The sequence below is a fragment of the Mustela erminea genome, chromosome 9, assembly GCF_009829155.1.
Source record: "Mustela erminea isolate mMusErm1 chromosome 9, mMusErm1.Pri, whole genome shotgun sequence".
NCBI classification, from domain to species: domain Eukaryota; kingdom Metazoa; phylum Chordata; class Mammalia; order Carnivora; family Mustelidae; genus Mustela; species Mustela erminea.
In genome coordinates this window covers 97,271,266-97,294,620 of record NC_045622.1, presented here as the reverse complement: position 1 = coordinate 97,294,620, position 23,355 = coordinate 97,271,266, and the positions used below count along the sequence as shown (strand labels likewise).

At 48.2% G+C, this 23,355-nt stretch overlaps 1 protein-coding gene across 2 annotated transcripts in view; it reads right to left on the bottom strand.

Annotated features, from left to right (window-relative positions):
• Window positions 1-17,633, bottom strand: part of PTPRJ (protein tyrosine phosphatase receptor type J) — a 162,711-nt gene extending 145,078 nt beyond the window's left edge. Inside the window, exon 1 of one of the 2 annotated variants that reach the window (XM_032360303.1) lies at window positions 17,123-17,633. In XM_032360303.1, the coding sequence (XP_032216194.1) occupies window positions 17,123-17,569 (447 nt within the window). In that variant the 5' untranslated portion in view covers window positions 17,570-17,633. The remainder of the gene's footprint in view (window positions 1-17,122) is intronic. The other variant, XM_032360302.1, reaches the window with a different exon arrangement.
• Window positions 17,634-23,355: the final 5,722 nt, after the last annotated feature.

Genomic DNA, 23,355 nt, shown 5'->3' with positions numbered 1-23,355 from the left:
AACTTCCTTTTCATCTTGTTATGCCACCCTTATATAATTAAGGAAAAATACAAAAATAAATAAAAACAAATGCATTTTGAAACTGCTTGATCTCACATCACTACCGAGGCCTGAATGAAGCAGTCACTGGAAATGCAGGGTTGCCCATTCACTCTTCTGTTTATCCAAACTGGGCAAATCCTGCCAGAAGAAAATGTCTCAGCAAGGTGACACCTGGCGCAGGCCTGTCCCAGTCACAGAGCTACATCTCCAATTAAAAGGGTCACAGCCTAGCAAAGGGCCCCCGTAAACTGGTATAGAAAATGAAGGGTTGACAAGCTGGGGCAATGGGGTTGGGAATTACTGTTTTAATTGTTTTATTGATCATGGTCACGATGCTTGACACAAGAGAGGTCCTCAATAGGGATTTGAGGCAGAAATGTTTCACGTGGGAAAACGCACTTGTCCACCCACACTCTGTGAGTGTCCCGGGCCCAACGCACCATGCACACCCCTCGGGGCCTGCCAAGTGTGCACACTAGGGCCTGTCAACAGAAACTGTGTCTGGAAGTGAGCACCTCCGGCAGACAGGAAATGGGTACTTTTGTCACCAACCTGAGAACAAAATGATAAGAAAAGTTAAATGTCACTGTGGGAGCAAAGGCCACAGGGGGAGGGGGAACTCGTGTTTACAGAGCATCTCTGCACTCTCTCTGTTCTGATGCCATTTGAGCACGATTTCATAAATTCCAAACACCCTGATTCTAGAACCAACTTGCCAAAGCTTGAACCTGGTTCTTTCGTTGATAAGCTGTGTGACCTCAGCCTGGGTGCTTAGCCTCTCCATTCCTCATTTTTCTCTCCTATAAAATGAAGCCAAGAAAGGAACCATATCATTGAGTGGTTCTGAGGACACACTCAATGGAAACACAGAAAGCACTTAGCACGTTGCCTGGTGCATGGAAAGCATTCAGCAGCAGCTAATCACTAGTGCTGTGATTCCATTTTGCAGACAAGAAGTGTCTATATCTATCTATAGATACAGATATAGATATAGATATAGATATAGATATAGATAGATATAGGGTGCCTGGGTGGCTCAGTGGGTTGAGCCTCTACCTTCGGCTCAGGTCATGTTCTCAGGGTCCCGGGATCGAGCCTGACATCGGGCTCCCTGCTCAGCAGGGAGGCTGCTTCCCCCCACCCCCCGCTCTCTGCCTGCCTCTGCCTACTTGTGATCTCTCTCTCTCTGTCAAATAAATAAATAAAATCTTTTTTAAAAAATCTGTACATCTGTATTTTTTCACTAGAGCAAGCTAAACCCCACACCTGAGGATTACTATGATTTCCCCAAACACACACACACACACACACACACACACACACACAAACATTTAGGGCTGTCATGACAAAAGGTAAAAAGATCATAACTGGAAATAAGATAGTACCAGAAGGCAGTAAACCCAAATTCTAGTCAACTGTAATTGGGGGAAATACAAGCTTTGTGTCAGGGCTGCTCTTTCCACTCATCGCTTCAACAAACGTCTCTGGGTGACAGGCTCTGCTCCAGGCGTGAGGACGGAGCCCGGCACCACACAGAGAGGGACCTTACCTCCAGAAGCTCAGGTTCCAGGGCGCGGGCACACAGAATAAGGAACTACTAACAGTTTCAGGCGGTGAGAAGGACAGAGGACGTGAGGCAGGACAGCGGGATGGGGGCTCTGGCCAAAGGCCTAAGAAGCAGCCAGGAAGACGTGGGGGCCGGAGGGCCCCTGAGAGAGACCGCAGGCGGGTTCCCGGGCCCACAGCATGGCGGCAGCTGGAGTGGGAAATGAGGAGGCTAAAAGGGTCAGAGGGGAGGGAGGGGTCTGCCCGCGCCCAGACCTGAGCTTCAGGGCCTCGCAGGCCACCACCTGCCTGGGCTGATACTAAGTGTGACACGAAGCCACAGGGGGTTTCAAGCAGTGGAATGACGAGAGTTTGTGGGACAGGAAGAGCCTCGGCGTGAGAGTAAAAGAGCCTCACATAGGGCTGGCACTTCATAAAGGGTCCTTCTCCGCAGGTTTCCCTGTCCTCACGCCACTAACCCTCTGTAACCCTGGACAGTTGTGCACATTCTGGCCTCTGTTTGGGGGGAAAAGGGTGGGGGGGTGGTCAGTAGTTCTCAGCCCAGGCTGCACATTAACACCATGTGAAGAGTTCGAAGAAAAACACTAATGAGCAAGGCTGGGGATGGGGTGCCCACCCACCCAGATACTCAAATCCCACGACTCAGGAGTGCGGGCACCGATCAGTATTTCCTAGAAGCTCCGCAGATGGGGGCCTGTTGAGAAGGACCCACTTAGAGGGGCTTCTAAGGCCTTCTTCCCCCTCAGGGGCGTAAGGACTACCCAGGAGGAGCGCCCAAAGACACAACGTGCTGCCTTTGGGAGCGTGAGTTCTTCCTCACCGAGGACACGCAAGCAAAACTCACGTTCTCAGAGATAAAACTCAAAAATCAGACACCCTTCAAAGATATCTTCAGAGGGGGGCATCTGGGTGGCTCAGTTAAGGGTCTGCCTTTGCTCAGGTTGTGATTCCAAAGTCCCGGGATGGAGCCCTGAGCTGGGCTCCCTGCTCAGCAAAGAGTCTGCTTCTCCCTCTCTCCCTGTCTCTCTCTCTCTGCCCCTGCTCATGCTCTCTCTCTAATACATAAATAAAATCTTTAAAAAAAATTTTTTTTCCAAAAAAGATTTTGAGATTTTATGACTTGCTAGGTGACACACCAGTGAGCAAGTCCTAAGCCCCAGAGAGCAAATAAACAGCAAGTACACCTCTCCTTGCCTTTCTTGTGGCCACAGCAGACATCGCCAGTTGATCCCAGCACCATCTCCTGCTGAGCAGGCCAACCCCACTGATCGGACACTCCCTTCTATGCAGGACCCCACGTAGCCACTATCAATCACTTGCAGATGGACACAAACTGGAACCCATTTGTCTTCCCTGGCCTAATGTCTCAGAGTCCTTTCTCACTCTCAATGAACCTTTTTATCTTCTTACCAGGAATGATTACCTACCAAGTTGCCAGGCAAGGTGCTTAGCTGGTTTGAGGCCAGACTGCGAAATCATGCATTCCATTCCTGACTCTCATACTCTCTGTCCTCCCCAGGTGACATCCTGAGCCAGACGGCTGCACCCCCAAACATCTACCGGACGGGGCCTGAGACAGACCGCAGATAAGATCAGGGCAAGCCAGGGCTATTCCTGGAAAAACTCATGGGAGCTGATATCACTGAGTCGCCCCAAATGGGACACTGTGTGTATGTGTGTGTGTGTGTGTGTGTGCGCACACGCACCAGGTGCCATACTGGGAGCCTTCCCATGCATTTTCTTGTGGAATCGAGATCCCCAGCCTCTGAGGTGTTTACGTCCCCATTTGGCACATGAGAAAATTCAGGGCTTTGAAAGCATTGTGTTGCTATTGGTCACAAAGCCAGAGAAGATCCTGGAATAGCCACATCCCTGGCTCTGGGCAAGTCCCTTCATCTCTGTTGCCTCCTCTCTACAACAGACGTGACCACCGATCAGCACGAGGGTAAAAGGAGGGTCCCATACACAGTGTAGACGGTACGGTGGACATTGCGGAATAACGGGCTAGGATCCGGGTAAAAGAAAATGGAGCCCCAGACAGCAGGATGTCCAGACCAGGTCTGACGCACATGGACTTTGGGAGCACTGGAGCGGCTTCACAGAGTGCTGTTTTCCTGAAAAGCTGCATGCACGCTGAGTTTTCCGAAAGCCAATTGTCTTTGCTGCTGGCCAGCCAGCATCACCAGGAAGTTTCAGTGGGTTTCCCAAGTTTCTCCTCCTGCCTCATTCCTGCTGGTGTCTCCTCTCCAGCTCGGACAGAATTATCTCTAGGTTTATGCCCTGGGGCCTAAAAGCTGAAAATTGCTACAGGGAGCTGCTGGGAGGGGGAACTTGGCAGTGCCTCTCTTTGTAATGGGATCTCCCTTTGACTGGGTCTATCTCGGGTGTGGAACTTGGCACATTTGAGCCTCTCCCTCAACCTCACATCCCCAGCTGCACACCTACTGCATTAACACGGCTTCTCCCCCACCCTGGAGAGAGAGGATGGGAATAATGTAAGTTATCCCCATCTTGCAGAGCAGGAAACTGAGGCCGAGAACACACGGAGTGATGATGCATAGGAATGAACCCCCAGGTGCCAAGACTCCTTGCACAGTGCTTCCTCTCCCACAGTATCCCTAAAAACTCTCCCTGAGCAAGAAAAGAGTCAAATATGAGCCCTCTTCTGAGACCAAGCAACCTGGCTGTCTGTCCCATCTATAAAACTCTGGTTCGTGGGTACCTACTGTCTCACTGGGAAGGCGGATCAGTTACCAACAGGATCTCATGGAGATGGAGGGACAGCCAGCCCCCACTACTGAGACTGCCAGGTACCAGCAACCTAAACCTTTGCTTCAACACAGGCACTGCCCAAAGCCATGGTTCTCAACCAGGACACAGTCCCCCTCAGGGGACATTTGGCACTATCTGAAGACATTTTTCATTATTACAAGTGTGAGTGTGTGTTGGTGGGGGGAGGGGTGCTTCCGGCATCTAGCAGGCAGGGATGTCACTAACCATCCTACCACGCACAGGACCGTCCCCAAAACAACAAATTAATGGGGCCCAAGCATCCATAGTGCTGTGGTTGAAAACCCTGGTTTAAAGGAAAAGAAGGCCTCACTCACCCCAACCACACTCTCAAGGGCAAAGCTGAAATGCCAGATTTCAGGGAAGAGCAAAGGCTCAGTGCTACACACATATCTTCCAAAAGAAATCAAAAGACTGGTGGCAAACTCAGTGGTCAGAAAGAGGCTGAGGGTCTAAGTCCCACCCCAGTACATTTATCCTCCCTTTATTATTTATCAAGTGTGCTGAACAATTCTCTGTAATATGTACTTTATTTTATGGACCTCCTATAACAACCTGAGAGCTAAGTCCTATTATTATCACTATTTTATAGTTAAGAAAATTGAGGCATGGAGAGGTACTAACATGGTCAAAGTAAAACAAGGAATTCCCACCCAGGCATCTGTCTCTGAAGCCCTGGGTTTTAACCATTGCATTATAGTAGCTCAGTCCCATGAACGAGCCCAGAGTGAGACTATCAACAAAGGTAACAACATCCTGCCTGATGTCCACCAGCATAGGAACAGACTCCCAGCAGCCAGGTGCCAGGAAGCCAAATTGGAGGTTATCATTGATGTTACAGAAGCCCAGGTCTGAGCTATGAAAACAATTTCAGTATCAAGTCTAAACTCTAATGAGAATGCAGGATCAGAGAACAAGGAAAGAGATCGTTTTGGGGAGAATGGTTTGCAGGATAAGATGAGCCTGAAAAACAGGCTGAGGCATGAAATCAGAAGATGAGCATTTGATGATGAGACCAAGCTGTATGGAGCAGGTAGTAGAGCAATGGAAAAGACATGAGCTAGGCTGGAGAGTGGTAGAGTTCAAAGATGTGCTAGTGCTCAGCAAATAATCCCTGGAGGAAGAATTTAATGAGTGGGGATGGTCTCACCAGCAAGGAGAAATGGCCACCAGGACCATTATTCTCTTCCAGGAAAGGCTAGCTTTGGTTGGTTGTATGGGATCTCTCTCTTCTCTCATGTTCTTCTGCTCTAATTTAACTGAAATCATTCCCTTCTAGAGACAGTTGTGATTCAGAGGCTAGAAGAGCATCTTCAGACAGGCCAACATGTCTTAAGGAAAAGCTCTCATGCTTACATCCCCTACAATTTCTCTTCACGCAGTGGGATTTGGTGCCCATTTTAGATAATACTCTCGGGCACCAAGGCTCACAAAAGTTGAACACCTTCAGAGAAGATCTCCTCAAACCTTGGGAACATGACAACTGCAGCCCCGAAGTCAGGAGATGTTGTGTTAACGAAGAGGGGTAACTGGAAGTGAAAAGTTAAGGAGCTGCCAAACATCACAAACTGGACTTGGTGCCTTACACACCTTCCCTCACTTAACCCTAATAACTCATGGCCTGGCGATCGTTATCACTTTCCAGATGACAAAACAGGTTCCAAGTAGCTTAAGGACCTGGGCAGATAGAAGAGTGTGGATTTGGACCCATCCTTCTGCTAATACCAAAGGCCATACTCCTCTTCTTACAGGACCCTCTTAAGTCATATGTGCCCAAATTCAAGCTCTATGAAACCCAAACTCACTCCCAACAGTAAGACCAAGACTCCAACAAGATGGCATTATGTCATTTATTTGATTAGGGCCAAGGCCACAAAGTTTCAGGAAGTCTTTATCACAGATGGTTCCAGAATCCAAAATCCATAGCAAAGACTATCTTATCTTTTGTGGCTTTGGGAAGTAATTTACTTCTGCCACGTCATGACTCTGGGCAGCACCCACCCATCCCACAGAAGACGGCCCTCCTACATTTGAGACCTGCCCTCACACCCAGCTGTCCGTGCATGTAAGCAGTCCTGTTTGGCTCCCTCTTGTGCCCCCAAAGAAGCCCACACCCAGCTGGCTGAGGTACATGGCCATGGACCAGGTCATAACTCTTGGGGCCTCAGTTTCCATCTCCATACCTACATCATAGGATTACATGAGTTCATACGTAAAAAGTGCTGATGATAATTCATAATTAATATTCAGCCTGTGGCACCTGCTACTGTTATTTCTATAACCTCAATTTATCCAAAGACAATCATCAGAGATGTGTTCAGAGATTGAATCCCAAAGTCATCTGAATAGGGTTGATCACGGCAAAGGAAAAAAAAAAAGTCAAAAACAAACTGGAAGATTAATCACAGGAGAAATGAGATAAGGAACCTCTGTATAGGATGCAACCGCTAAAAGTTACCAAGAGAAAAGAACATCTCCTGGCAAAGGAAAATGTTTGCCATATATTGTCACTACTTTGCAAACTGCCCCAAGTACAGACAGGAGAGTGAACTCACATCCCCAGAACCTGAAGATTTCTTTATGGTTGCTGAAAAGATTCTGGATGCAAATTTCACATCTAATCTACAATATGTCCATATTTGTTTGTTTCCAAAGAATATTAGAAAATATTTCCCACTAAGTAAGAGTGATGCTCCAGGAAAAAGCCTCATGTTTATGCTGTAGCTTTCTGGGGTACTCCCCTAGGGATGCATTTGCCCCCCTCATTGTAATACACACACACAAATATAAGTCACGAAACATGTCTAGCAGGTAATCCTATTTTAGGATGGATGGATGGATGGGTAGGGAGGGAGGGAGGGAGAAGGAAAATAAAAACATAAAGAAAAAATTACCATTCAAAATAGTTTAGGGGAGTGGAGATTACAGATAATTTTGCTTTCTTCTTTTATTTATCTACGTTTCCAATTTTTTTAATATAAAAAAATGACAACCTAAACTGACTCACCTGGGAATTAAATCAACCCCCTGTGGATGAGGACCCTCCAGTCAAGTGGGGTCTAAGGGCCTCCAGAGCACCAGCATGAGGTCCTGTGCAGATCAGCACGGGTGCAGTGAGGGCAGCACAACCTGGAGGTTAAAATTCTGGGCTGTGAGGCCAGGCAAGGCTAAGTGGGAGTCCCCACTAATCACCAGATGGCTGATGGTCCCTCAGAACTTCGGAGCCCCCAAGATCTGCTCCTAAGTTCTCAGAGTACATGACACAGTAGGCAGGAAAGGTTTGCTTTCTACCTAACCCATTAACCAAAGAACACAAAGTTATAGCCAATAGCTTGTGCTACAGAGGTGTTCTTCAGAGGCGGTCCCCCTGCAGTTTCCAGAAGGGCAGCTACTTAAGAGTAGGCCCCCTCGGTGTCCAGTGGACCGGCTCCCTTCCTAGGGACCACCCTGAAAGCTGGTCCCTCTTGTACCAGCCACTGCACGACCCTGTTCAGCTACATTTGGGGGCATTTACAGTGCATAACTGGGGACTTTATATACTGGTTTCCCACCATCTCTGGAAACAAAAGCCACCCTCACCCCTCCCCCACATCCTCTGCCACTCGAAGGCCTATCCTAGCAGTTTCCAGTTTCTTGGACAATGCCGAAAGCCACAATAAGAAATTCATACTCTGTGCACTTCAGCACACATACGCACAGAGTATGTGTAACGGAAACAAATTTCATGACACAACGCTTACCTTTTCGACATGCAGTAAACCCTGAAACTCTCTAGTCCATCATTCTTTAATGCTGCTCATAATTTACTAAATTGGTTTTACGGCCCATGGTTTTAAACAGACTGCTTTCCCGCAGAGAGATCTAGGTTTTGGTTTTCCAAACTTCGCCCATGTTCTGGATCATATTAGGTGGAATCATGTTTGAGGGCCAATAGTCAAAGGACCAAAAATAATATTTCATATGGTTCAACCTAAAAGTATGTGCCTCTTGTACACTGATTCTAAATTTAATTAAGCTTTACAACTAGGCTACACTATGTGCAAAAGACAGATGACACCTGAATTGGACAAGTCACTTAGAGACAGATTGAGCCACACCTTAAGTGGGAAGGACAGGGGCACCTGGGTGGCTCAGTTAAAGGTCTGGCTTCAGCTCAGGTCATGATCCCAAGGTCCTGGGATCAAGCCCCACATTGGAGAGCCTGCTTTGCCCCTGCTTGCTGCTGCTCACCCTACTCGTGCTCGCTCCTTCTCTCTCCCTCTCTGTTAATCTCACTCTCTGTGCGAGATTTATTTGACACAGAGAGAGAGAGCACAAGCAGAGGGAGTGGCAGGCAGAGGGAGAAGTAGGTAGAGGGAGAAGCAGGCTCCCTGCTGAGCAAGGAGCCTGATGTGGGACTCAATCCCAGAACTCTGGGCTCATGATCTGAGCAGAAGGCAGACTATAAAATCTTTTTAAATAAATAAATAAATAGTGGGAATGACTCACAGGAATGCTGTAAGCTCATATATGCTGAAGGGCTTTGTAACCTATAAGGTAAACATAATTTTTTAAATCTTTCTAAGAGCTAATGTATGTCAGTACCCCCAGCAAAATAAGATGATAAAACGACAGCCAACATCTTTATTTCATGCTAAGAACATGTTATGTGGATCCGTTTAATCCATATTTTTGTTGTCCCCATTTTCCAGATGAGAACAAGTACAGCTCTGAGCATAAGAGTTCTTGAAGGAGTCAGGTCTGTCCGACTCCCAAGCTGGTATGCTAAACTCTACCCACACCAAGCTCTCTGCAGTGGGTAAGGAAGAGCACCTATGACACAAGGACATGAGAAGAAGGCAGTCCTTGGGCCAGGAGCAGGAGCTGCAGGACCGCCTTGCAGCTGTAGAAACCAGTGGTACAGTCAGGACAGACTCCCCTACTCTCCCACCTCCTGCAATTAGAACCAAGGTTTATATCTTTACTTTTGATTGGTGGTATTAAATAACTCCTCTTGGCCCTGCAGGAAAGGTACCCAGAGCAGGGAGGCAGCCACAGCCAGAGCTGGCCAGGTCGCAAAACAAAGAGAAATGCTCAAGTTAATGCAAGCAGAACCCTGTTTTTTAAAGACCACGGTCAGTAGTCCTGTGCTTCTCAGTGGCTAGGACCACCCTGGCCACTCTTCACTCATATCTTGTGGTCATTTAACCTATATTATTTATATTCACTGTCAAAAGAGAAATGTAATTTGTTGCTTTTTTAAGATTTATTTCTTTATTTGAGAGAGAGACAGAGCAGGGGAGGGACAGAGGGCAAGGGAGAGAGAGAGAGAATCTCAAGCAGACTCCTGCTGAGTGCGGAGCCTGATACAGGTTTTGATCTCACAACCCTGAGATCGTGACCTGAGCCAAAACAAAGAGTCAGACACTTAACTGACTGAGCCAGCCAGGTGTCCTGAGATATGTAATTTAAATTATGCTATCAGGGAAGCATACACGGCTCCACATTATACATTTGAATACATATATATGCATATGTGTGTGTGTAAACATTCTATTGTGGACTTAATCTCTTAAATCCAAGTTAGAAGATTCTGTAGCACAATTTTGACAAGTCATAATTATGGCCATGTGCCCTAACTTGAACATCTAAATCCTGAGAAAATGGAATATTCTATTAAATATTGTTCTATTTCTGTACCCATTTATAAAGAACTTTGACATAATGCGATCTCAACTTACCCAACTACCCTGTGTGAGAAGTACTATTAGTATTATTAGCATTTTAGAAATGTGAACTCTAAGGGTCAGAAAGGTTCAGGCACCTGCCCAAGATCACAGCTAGTTAGATGGGAGAGGCAGGGTTCCAACCAAGCAATCCGGTTCTGAGCTCTATAGTCTCTTCACCATCCAGGGATCTTATTTATTTCTGAGTCCCTGAAGAACAAGGGCCACATCGAAAATAGTTGGAAAATACACATATTTCCAACACAAATGAGAGCCATAGGACAAACTTCTTTAATTTCCCAAGACCCTGTACAAATCAATAACAAAATGGCAATCTTTTTTCTTTCTTTTTAACGAACAGGGAGTTAGCTAGAAAGTAAAGAAGGAAGGAAGGAAGGAATGCAGATGTCCAAAACATAGGAAAAAATATTCCACTAATTCAGAGATATAAATAAAAGTAGCAAGATACAATTTTTCACCTCTCAGACTGGCACACATTTAAAAATTTAACAATCCTCGGGGCGCCCGGCTGGCTCAGGCAATAAAGCATGCAACTCTTGATCTCAGGGTTGTAAGTTCAAGCCCCACGTTGGGTGCAGAGATTACTTAAAGAAAAAAAAAAAACTTTAAAAGATTAAAAAAATAAAATTTAATAATCTTCAGTTCTCAAACCTATGGGTGGGTGCAGGCAAACTGGAGCAATGTTTCTGGAGGAAACAACTTAACAACAGCTACCAAACTTTAAATGCATGTACCCTCTAATGCAACAATCCTAAAATTAGAAATTTATCCTATGGATATCCTTGTGAAAGTGACAAGAAATTGGCATGAAAGACATTCTCTGAAGCGTGATTTGTAAAAGGCTTGGGGAAGGGGCACTAAAAAGAGTTAAAGTGTCCCCTGATAAGGGCATGGTCAAATAAATCATGGTAACTTCACACATCAGAATCCCAAGCAGTCATTTAAAAGAATGAGTTAAAGCTGTCAGTAAAGGTATTAAATAATCTCTAAAATAACAAAGTAAATTAAAAGGCTAAGTAGACTCCAATATATACATAAAGTTTTCAATGTAACTTTTTTAAAAGATTAATGCAGATACATGTATACGTTACAAAGAAACATTTTTCCTCCTGGAAGGAAACCAAGGATACCCACAGTGATTACCTCGGAAGAAAACTGATATTTTTCTAACGCTATACAGCTTTAGATTGGAGGATTTTTAACCTGAGAATCCTAGGCTGTTTCAAAAAGTCTACGAAAGGCTTGAAATTGGATACAAAGTTGTAAATACGTGCATTCCTTTTAGGGAGAAGATACTTCTCTTTTACATACTCTGTAAGGGTCTCATACCCCCACCTCACCCCCCAGAAAGATTACGAACCACCATGTTATGGACTCCACACTGGTGCTAAGTTTTAATATTCACTCACTTATTTACCCAGAAGCCATGAAATAACACTGAGCTAGGGCCCGGCTCGGGCACCCAGAAAACCACCACCCATTCCTGCCCTGGAGAAGGAGATAGTTTGGAGCATAATGACAACATTGTCTGCTCAAGACTCAGAAATGGCAACAGGGTACAGCTTTCCTCTAACAGGAAGAAGGAAAAGTGGAACTGAAAATTATTTGCATGTTTAAAATTAGACCTTCTGTGGGAGCTGACACTACGTCGCTTTCAAAAGGCCCCCTAATCCACCGTTTTAGTCCCACCAGCCCCTGCACCCAGGCATTTACATGTCATGAAAATTCTGAGACAACAGCTATCACTAATAAGGAAGTAATAACAAATTTCCTACAGCTCCCGTCCTCTGCAGGGTCACCAGGAAAGCCACACGAGGCAGTGACAAACTACAGTGGACTTCTCTCGCCTGAGATACCTGCTGTTTCCAGGGATCTCGACTTAGAGACCTTCTGCCCCCACTCATCCCTGTCAGGGGTTCGGGAGGTGGAGGACAGCGAGGACATCACACACACACACAGCCTGTATCACACTTGTGAGCGGCTGGCTGGGGGCGATCAGAGTAACCTCTCACTCCCAAGGCCTGTAAGTCCCGAATGCAGGCTGCCGGCTGTGTGCCCAGTACTTCCAAAACTGAAGCAATCTTTCACCTTTACAAGTTTACCATAACCATATCATCATTTCATAAACAGGTACCCAGTATTTTTCTTCAGATCAGCTTTTTATTAAACATAAATAATTTATACGCCAAGATACTACATTTAGCCTCACTCTACCTATAAAATCATGGACATGTTATGCAACTTACTATTTTTTTTATTAATACCCCCTAAAATAAATAATTCTTAACATTTAAAAAAAAAAAAAAAGTTTTGTGACTGAGCTAAGTTCCCCGTGCATGCCCACAGGCGTCACTCTGTGAGAAGCGCCTGATAAGGATTTGTTATATGAACTAATGTTGTGAAGCCCCACTTCTTCTCCCCAAACAACAGCCGTAGCCACAACCTTAGAATCATGCCTTAGATTTCATATGGCAGTTCCTCTTCTATCATATTTGCTCCTCTTCAGCGGCCCCGGGAAGCAGGAAGTGTTAGTCCCATTTTCCAGATAAGGAAATGAGGAGTCACAGAGGTTAAGGGACTTGCCCAAGTTTATGCAGCAACTAAGTGGCAGAGCGAGGACCCGAACCCAGGTCTTTCCACTCCAGAGCCTGGCTCCACGAAGACTCAGGCTTTCAAAGCAAGACGAGCAGGAAGGAGGTACCTGGGTCGTCCGTATCACAAACAGAGCAGACCCTATAGAGTACAAGATGCACAGAAGCCAAAAGGACTCCCTGCCCCATCAGGGTTCAGAACCCACAAGCCCATTCTTCACCACAAGTCTGTCCTCATGTCTCACTTGCACACTGAAGACCTTCTCTAAAATATATGACTTTGGACAGCACGAGACCGTAAACGGGAGCAGTGAAGGCAATAGGCCTGGCTCTAACGAATCCCAGTTATAAATCGTGGGTAAGCACAGAACCCCAGTTTTCTCTCAGATAAAATGGGAACATGAACAGCACCTACCTTTTAGTATTTCTGAAATGGTCAAATGAGATAATGCATTCAAACCCTGACCACAGTATCTGCCACGTATAATGTTACCTATTAATTATAATATTACCAGCAGTGTGAGGTTAAAGAGGAAATATACAGAAAATTGCCTCTTACTCTGCACTCAAAATAATTCCCTTGGCCAAGCAGTGAATGGACTAAGAAGTAATTGCAGGCCATGTGTGGGCTAAACCCAGGCCTACAAGTCATCCAGCAACTCTACCTCGGCCTCAACCCCAAGCAAAAAATTACTTTTGGGAGCTAAATAACCTCTTTGCTGACCAAAATTGTTCACTCAGGAGCCAGGATTCTCCCTGCTCAGGAAAGCTTGGGGATCCGTGGTTGTCTTCATGGTGGGGCTCAACTTGAAATCAGCTCAAAGTCACAGTCTAACCATAAACCAGCCTGCTCTGTTTTCTTAAACTGTCTGCAAACAAAACATAATCGTTTGGTTTCTCCATTGTTGTTCTGAAGCAAAACAAAATATTTGAAGTCACCCATATGAGATTTTAACAAGCAACTTTAAGAGGAGTCAACATATTTTTTATAGTCCGGATGAAGCAGGTAGGTAAGCAGGCTTAAGAATTAGCTATTATAGATCACAGATGCAAACACTTATTATTCACCAGGAAACAAGAAAGCAAAGAAAAAACAAATCCAAAACACTATAAGACCAACAAAACAGCTATCAGTCGCCAGCTTCTTTCTTTCTTTCTTCCTTTTTTTTGTCCTTTCTTCCCCCTTCCCCTCCCCCCCATTTTAAAGCAGCCCGCTCTCAAGCTCTTTCTTAAAGAATCTGTCAGGACTATTTCCCAAGAAAAGGAGGGGAGGGCGCCAGGGGACAGGACCGTTCGGTCACAGGGCCTAAAACATTCACATAAACCAAAATTAGTGTGCAAAAATGCTACGAGAATGGGTGGAGTCAGACACTTCAACTAGCACTGTCCTGATGCTGGAATCATCTCTGACAGTCCTTCCTGTCTTGAAGAAGGGGAATGAGATGCCAGGGTCAAAAATGGCTTTTCCATCCCCTACTAAGCACCGGAACTTCCAGCATCTCCTCTCTTCAGCCTCCAAACCCATCCCTATTAATTCCCTCACAGAGCTGTGTCTTTTCCACGCCTTGTCTATTTTTTTTGACCTGCTACAGTTGCTTCCATGTAACACACACACACACACACATACACACACACACACACACACACACACACCATCCAAGCTTCAGAAAACCAACCAAATGTTAGGGAGGCAGCCTGATATCTTCACCCGCATCTCCTAAAGGTACAAACTTCAGAAATCTCAAGTATGACTTCCAATCTCAAACATGTTCCTTTTGAAAAATTCAATTTATACCCACAGTATAAGGCTTACCCAGTGAGGTAGGGCTATGCCTATAGTTAAAAGTAACAGCAAAGGGACACCTGGGTGGCTCAGAGGTTAAGCCTCTGCCTTCCACTCAGGGTCCTGGGATCGAGCCCCACATCAGGCTCTCTGCTCAGTGGGGAGCCTGCTTCTCCTTCTCTCTGCCTACTTCTCTGCTTACTTGTTATTTCTGTCAAAAAAATAAATAGGGGGGGCGCCTGGGTGGTTCAGTGGGTTAAAGCCTCTGCCTTCTGCTCCAGTCATGATCCCAGGGTCCTAGGACCAAGCCCCGAATCAGGCTCTCTGCTCAGTGGGGAGCCTGCTTCCCTTACTCTCTCTCTGCCTGCCTCTCTGCCTACTTGTGATCTCTGTCTGTCAAATAAATAAATAAAATCTTTAAAAATAATAATAATAATAAAATCTTAAGAAAAAAAGTAAGAGCAAAGTAAAACATGGCAGAAGAAAGAAAAAAAAGAGAGAGAGAGAAAGTATCATGAAAAGACTAGGCAGAGGCACATAACACAAGTTTCAGTCCCAGCTCCTCCACTGTCTTGCCAGGTGACCTCAGCCTGATCGCCGTCTTCTCTAGGCCTCAATATTCTCACCTAAAAAAATAAAGGGTTTGGGCTATCTTGAAAGTCTGGTCGAAAATTCCCTGAAGTAGCCACTCTCAAAATGAACTGTCCACTGTGGATTTTGAAAACACTTTTTCAGAGAGCCTTTTAGATTTCCTATTTTATAATGTATCCCAAAATGAGAAATAAAGAGTTGCCTTGAGTTTCCACAGAACACATTAGAGAGGAAGGAAATATCTGAATAGGGGACAAGCAGAGAGCAGCAATTTGCTACTGAAATACAAGGAAGGATTGGGCAAGTAATTGATTTACCCCAGACATTTTTTCACTGATTCAAAGCATAGCTAGCAACCCCCCATGGACAAAGTAAAAACATAATATAATAAAAAATATATGTGTGACAAATTAAACTAAAAATACATGAAGAACAAATAGTTCTTCAGTATAAACTTTGGTCCAAGAGATCTTCAATTACGAGGCAATTTTCTTTTTAATCTTGTAGACTGCTCTATGTGAATTTCCTTACAGGGACAGGGAGAAGGCGGTCCATACACACTGTGTCTTAACGAAACCCCATCTGGACACCTTTTAATGTTTACAAAGCTCTTTCAGACATTAGCCAGCGGACGCTCCTCAAACAATTCTTGGGGGCAGGTGGTTTTAGCCCACCCTACAAACACTGTTAAAGAAGGTATGGGAAACTGAAGCCCGGCCCTAGAGCTAATTGAATGTTTTCTGCAGGAGGAGGTCATACTGCCTTCCAAGGTCTGCTGAAGAAAACTGGGAGGGGAGGTGTGCACCCAGAGCAACTCTTTGGGTGTGAAGAGTTCCTACAGCCCCCAGGCCCCAGTTCCCTTATCCTGCTTGCTAGGCTTCTTTGCGGCCCCAAGGATGGTGTTTCTGTTCTCAGACAATCCTGTATCTGTGCTTGAAAAGTTTTCCCTGAAACCAGGTTCCATCCTTATCCAATAACTCATTTCCCGGGCTTCCAACATTGTCTCCTTAGAGCTGTTGTTTGTATAAAACAAGCGAGATTCTCATTAACAAAATGCACAATAGGGGTATCACCAGGCCACTTTCGTTCGCGGGTGCAGCACCCTAGCAGGCTCCTAGAAGGCTGTGAAGACAAACCCGCTTGCTCAGCTCCCGCGACCAGGGCTGGGTGATTCTGCTCTTTCACTTCTCCCTCTCAAGTTCCCTATCTGTGACATGGGAACGTCTCCCAGCTGCCCAGCCTCAGCCCCAATGGGAATACTACGAAGGGGAAACGGCGCTTTCAGAAAGGTCGGTCGCCAAAATGCCAGGCACAGCAGTATCTGAAAAGCGAAGCTAGAAAACAGGGCGGTGCGGGGAGAGCCTGCGCCCACAAAGCACGAAATAAACGCCCAGGGAAGCAAGCAGTTTCTCCGGGAAGGGGACCGTCGCCTTGACGAAAGCTTGCGAGGGGCCACCTTTGACCGAGCTGGGGACTCCCCCCCAAAGAAGCGGTCCCCTCGGCCCGGAGGGCCCGCACCCGGCCCTGCCCCGGCTCCCCCGGCCGCCGCCGCTGCCGGTCGGCCCGGCCCCTCGGGCCCCTGCAGGCCGGGTCGGAGGTCGGCCGCGCTCGGCCAGGCCGGCCCCGCTCCGCGACAAGAGCCCTTCGCAAACACGCCCCCTCCGGCCGCCGCGGGCGGGCTAGCCGGGCCCGCGCCGGCCAGATGTGACCAGCTCCGGGAAGGGCCGGGCCAGAGACGGCCTGGAGCCAGCACGGGGGCTTCCACTGGGAGGCCACGGGCACCCCGGGACCCCGGATCCCGCCGCGCTGGACTGGGCAGCCGGGGCAGGGGCTCAGTCGCCGGCGCGCGAGGCCGGCTGGGTTCCTGCGAGCCTCCTCCAAGAGGGGGGGCTCGGAGCCCTCGGGCCCCTCGCCACCTCCCGCGAACCCCGCCGACAGGGCACACCCGGGCAGGTGCAGGGGATGCCAGTCCCGCCCCCACCCTTCGTGCCCGCCTCCCCCACCCCCGCTCCCGGGCCCACCCGGCCGCTCACCTGGCCCAGGCGCAACAGCAGCAGCAGCGGCGGCAGCACCCAGCGCAGCCCCGGCGAGCGCGGAGGCGGCCGCGCCTCCCGCGCCGCCCGCTTCATGCCCTGCGCGCCCTGGAACGTGCCCGGGACGCGCGAGTCGGGCCCCGCCGTGCGCCCGAGCCCGGGCGCCCTCGTCGCCGCCTCCAGCCGCCGCCTCCTCCTCCTCCTCCTCCAGCCCGTCCGCCTAGTCCCCGCTCCGCCCGCCCCGGGCTTCCCCGGGGACATGGCAGCGGCGGCGGCGGCGGCGGCGGCCACACGGCGGAGCCTGGCGCGGCTGCCGCGGGAGGGACGCGTCCCTGGGCGCGCAGGGGCTTCGCGGGGCGGAGCAAGCGGCGCCCACCCCCCGCGCGCGGCGCCCTGATCCCGGCTCCTGCGGCTCCGGCGGCTCCCGCTGCCTCCTCCGCGCGTCATGCGGCTCCGGCTGCAGGGAGCCGCGGCAAGCGCTCAGCCCCCTCCCTTCCCCCTCCCCCTCTGAATATTCATCGCTTCCTCCCGCCCGGCCGGCCAGGCGGCTGCAGAGCACCGCGGCCCCTCGCCGCCCTCCCGCTACAGCCCCCGCCCCCGCCCAACCGGCCGGGCGGCGGGCGGCGGGGAGGGGGCGGTAGCGCGCCCCGCGCGGGCCCTGGCGGCTCCCCTCCGGCGGGCAGAGGAAGCGCCCCCGCCGTGCCCGCCCTCTCCGCGCAACCCTCCCACATTCCTGGGGCTCGGGATCCGGGACCCGCTCGGCGGCTCTCGAGCCGCGCTAGCCGGTACCCCACGGTACAGGCGTCCCAGCCTCCGCTCCGTGCCCCGGGGTTTGGGTCACCAGCTGTTGACCGGGATCCCTGCCGAGGGCACAGCCAGGCCTGCGTTTAGACAACGATCCCGCGAAGGCCTGCTAGACCTGCCCGGGGGGTGGGCGTGGGGGTGAACGAACCCCTAAATTGTAGGAGACGTGCTGTGTGCTGTGCTCTCCCCGCCCCCATCCTCCCCGGCTGAGAGGCGGAGAGCGGGCATGGGACCCGGTCGGGTGATTGGGACCCGGCTCTGGCGTATGGCAAACCTAGCTCTCCGCTAGTAACTAGCTGTGTGACCTCGGAAGCGGCATTTCACCTCTCTGGACCTCTCCACTTATCTGCGGAATGAAATTAATACTAGTACTCTTTTAGGGAGACCCGACTGACAATTACATGAAATAACGGCAGAAAAGTCTTAAACCCCGGGCATGACACATAATGGGCCTCAGTAAGCATTCGCTCTGCCCGCAGCTTTCATCGCATCATCGAAGAAGACCGCGCGCTGCAAGGGTTTCAAGACGACTGTAGGTGTTACTACTATGCCAGCGCACAAAAGAGAAAACTGAGGATCTGGGAGGCGAAGCCTGTTGCCCTAGGAGAAGTAATGAGAGAAGGGGCCAAGCCAAGGAGTGCCGGGGAGGGAGAGATGAATTCCAACCAGGAGGAGAGGTGACACCTGAGCCGGGCTTTGAAGGATGGGTTGAATTTCACCGGGCAGATAGAGGGGGGCGGGGTCTCAGGAAGTGGGAGCAACTTGGCAAAAAACAGGAGGCAGATGCTTTGGGCTTTTTCTTTTGAAAAGCAGGGGAGGGAGGGTGATGGGTAGTATCCAGGGGAGATTTTGAAAGATGAGTTTAGCAGGGTGGAAACCCCACGAGGTGTTCAACACCGCTTCCAGACATCTCTGGTGCCTCAAGTTCCCCATCTGCAAGATGGGAACATAGGTTCACTCAAAAGGTCTAAGCAGCTCCTACCAGACCATACACCCAGACAAGCTCAGTCAATGTGGGGACTTCACCTGCTGGCTTAAATACCTTGCCGTCTTTTGTTCAAACATGGTATAATTATAATTCACAAGAAATTGTTCCTCCCTTGCCTCTTTCCCTTCTTGGGGCTGAGACAGGTGGTTTGAAAGGCACTAGTGTCCTTGAGGCCCAGAGGGAAAGAACACTTGACTTAGCACGGGCACTGCCAGGTCTGCAAGCTGCCACAGGTACAGACCCTACAGACCCTACAGAGCCATCCAGGCCTCCCCAGCTTCATGTCTTGGATCTGCAAACAGTACCCTGAGCTCAGTGTGCACTTTGATTTTTCTCTTGGGTAAAACGTATGTCCAAGTTTAAGTGTGGGGAGGAACTGGATTTCCCTACTACATGATGAAGAAAGAAAATAAACAGTCTTTTCGGCAAAGGGAGTTAAGACCTAAATAATAAACTACCTGTTCAGTCACAAACAGATCACACTGGATGAATGACCTCTATGAGAATTGAAATCAGTCCTGAGGAGGTGTGGCATAAACTCCCCGACAGCAGGAGTGGGCCGTTGTCACCCTCGGTGCCCTTTGATGCTTAACTCTGCGCCTTGTCCTTAGCAGGAACTCAGAATCTGTGCCACTGCGCCGTTGTACAAATATATCCAGGTGACCGTGATGGGAAAGTTCATTTTTCCACGTGGATAAATTAAGTAAGGATCATTCACTTTGCAAAGGGCTTTGAGACTAGATTCCAGTGTACAGGCCTCGCCTTCAGCTGTCACTTCCCCTAGAACTTCCCAGATGCCCCAGCCCCAAGTTGGGCACACTTCCCCTTCCATGCTCTCCAAGCTCCCTGTGCTAACCCTATGTAACCACAGTGTTGTAAGGGCCTGTTTATGTGACCATCTTCCCCCATGGACCCTAAGTAAGCCAGTGAAGATGGAGCCTCCATCTTCTTTATCATTGTCTCCCCAGCATATAATGGTCACTCAAATAATATGCATTTAGTTGAATTGAATGCATTCCTTTGAATAGTAAACTAAGGTATTAGAGATATGCGTGTTCTCTCCCTCCCTCCCACCCACCCCCCAACACACACACACGTACACACCCCAAATTCCATTTGCAAACAGCTTTTCAGGCATAAATCTACTATGCAAAGTTCAAGACACATTCTCTTTGAGAATGTATAATGATAGTTGACCTTTTAATCATGTCTACCTTCAAGCAAAAGCTAAAGCTTTACTGAATATGGGGCCAGGTGCATAGAGAACAAAAGACCCCAGCCAAGAGGTTGAAGGTTCCAGGAGCCAAGAGGGTTCCTGGACGTGTTCCAAAACCATCTGATAGGAATCACCTCGTGACTTGTTACACTCTAGATTCCCATGCCTCTCCAGAGACTGCAGGGGATGAGGCCCAGGAATCTGTTTTCAACCAGTTCCTTGGGCCATTCTTGCTGTCAAGCAGGGCTGGAAAACACAATTTATCATATGGCTGGCCTGCATTGTACCCCTAATAAAAAGGAAGACCTCTGATCAGTTACCCCCTAGGTTCCAGGCACTGCTCTAGGTTACATCCATTATTTCTACTCCTTATAATAACCCTGCAGAACAGGTACCATTATCAGTGTATTACAAACCAGGAAACGGAATCTCAGAGAGGTTTAGCTACTTACACAAGGTCATACAGCTTCAAAGTGCAAAGCCAGGATCTGAAACCAAATCTTTCTTGCCACTAGGCCACCATGCCCCACCACTTGACGCTTACAGATAAGCTAAAATAAAGTGCTCTAGGTGTTGGTTGTTACTACTAACTTTTGTTATTACTTTCCTGGGCCTCAGTTTCCCCAGTTTTAAATGGGAAGGGACAGAGGCTACAAGACTTCCTATTTTATCCACAGAGGATGGGGAACAGGCAGAGCCACCATCCCACCAGGAGGCAAGCCTTCTGGCCACCAGCCTGGAACCAGGTCACTAGCCCCTCAGGGAGCCCATTCAGCTGGCAACCCTCGGTTTATTTTAAAAGCCACCATGAGCAAACCATTCTCCAAAGCCCTCCTAAGCAGAATGGAATGTTTCTTGGGAGTCTGATTAGCTAATGTTGCAGGCATGGCTGCCCTGAGACCTTCCTGTCTCGCAGACTTCAACTGAATCAGAATGAAAAGGAAGACTTTTAGAAAGTTCTTTAAAAAAAAAAAAAGTAGCACTTCATCTTTATAATAGTAACAGGATGTTTCCTGTGGACTAATAACTGGGCTGTGGTTAGAACTCCATGTTTGTCCACCAGACCTCAGTTCCTCCTTAAACAGTGCCCTAATCACCTGCGCATGCACCAAGCCAGGAAGTGCCTTGGCAAATGCCTTCCTTGTTTCTGACTTCAAGCACTTACAACATTAAGCATTTTCCTAATTCTTTTCTCCTGTGTGTGTGTGTGTGTGTGTGTGTGTGTGTGGTGTTGAGATAGGAAACAAAGTTTGACTTACAAAGAAACAGTTGCATGTGACAGATTTTCAGGGCCGGAAAGAAAGCCTATGGTAGGTCCTCAGGGTCTGGGAATGCAGAAACAGAGCCATTTCTCCTGAGTACCCCCATCCTTTCCCCAAGATTAGGTACCCAAAGGGATCAGCCCACTGGCTTCTGTTCTCCCAGCTTGTTAGGTCCTGAGTCAAAGTCCCACCGAGCCCAGCACCTTTACATTCTGGCAGGACAGACCCAGGACCCAGAGTCTTAGGTACCTGGAAACACAAGGAGTGTGTGCCAAGGAGACGGGGAGCCCAGGGGACAAGGAGCTTTTGTCCAGGGCTTGACAATGACTCCTGCGTGAATACCAGAAGTGGCAGGCAGGGGGCAGGAGCCAATCAAGCTTGAAGCAGGAACATCCCCTCAAACAAAGAAAGGGTTGAGAGGTATAAAGGCAAGAAGAGAAGAGTGAGCAGGAGGCCCAGAATCCCAGGCCTTCCTGGCAGCTGGGTCCTTCCGGGCTTGTTAACAATAAATTAATTCTTTTTCAGGACCGAAAAGAAATGTCCCTTTTTTTTCCAGGTTGAAAAAAATTTTTAATCACATTGCACTAGATGTATAGAATGCCCAGGTCCCTGCAGTTAGGGCAAGAAATCAACTGGGGGGGGGGGGGGTGCCTAGGTGGTTCAGGTGGATAAACGGCTGGCTCTTGATTTCAGCTCAGGTCATGACCTCAGAGTCCTGGGATTGAGCCCCTGCATCAGGCTCCATGCTCAGCGGAGAGTCTGCTTAAGGATTCTCTCTCTCCCTCTCCCTCCGCCCCTCCCTGCACTTGTACACTCTCCCTCTCTCTCCCTCAAATAAATAGATCTTTTTTTAAAAAAGAAATCAACTTGGAACAGTTGTGTAGCCATCTTGCTAGTAGGGAAGAAAATACTCTGCAATCTAAATAAGCAAATAAAAATCATGTATGACAATACAGGTATAGTATGTATATGAATGATAAAACATGTGTACATACATATCATATTAGATAGATATATGCATGAATTTTGTTCACAGCAATAAAGTGTAGTGCATGAGGAGGGACTCTGGAGTCAGCTACCTGGATTCAAATCATCATCCTGCTGTTTATTAGCTGTGTGACCTTGGACAAATTAAGTTCTCTGTGCCTCGGTATCCTTATCTATAAATGAGGATGTTCTTGATGATAATATTGTCCTCATTGGTTGGTTAAAAATATGAACGTAGTTAAAACATTGATAACACTGCCTGGATAAAGTGTTTACCATTATTAAAATACCCTTTTTGGCAGATCTGAAGCAGGGCAGTGTAATGGGAAGAATATGTCCTTTGGATCAGATTGGATCCCTGGCCTCCATTTGCTCACACAAAGAATAGGATGATAATTCACTGACCTTAAATCATTGTTGTGCAGATGAAATGAAATGACATGCGAGAAGTGCCTGGCAGAGAGTCTGGGAGACCCAAGTGGTAGAGGCATTAGAAGTATGGAAAGAGGAAAGAGATTGGGAGTCAGGTCAGAGACATAAGACTTCATTAACCAGTGTCAGAATACAGACAAGTCATTCCTCTTGGACGTAGTTTCTTCTTTTGTAAAATGGGGATTAGATTCATGTTATCAGTCAGGATAGGTGCAGTTATGTGGCAGTAACAAACACCTTCCTAAATGTCAATGACTGAAAACAACAAACACCTATGTCTTGTTCTCACCACAGGTCCTCACAGGTTGGCTGAGGGCTGGACTCCACGTCATCCTTACGCAAGGAGTCATCTGCTGGAGCAGACACCATCTAAAACATTGCCCACTGCTGTGACAAAGGGAAAAGAGTTCTGGAGAGTCCTGAAGGGACATATGTGTCCCTGGGAGTGACACTCACCTTTTACTCTCATTAGCCAGAACTAGTCATCCAGCCCCACCCAGCTACGGTGGGGGGAGGGGAGGTGGGGGGGGACAGCCGGAAGTAG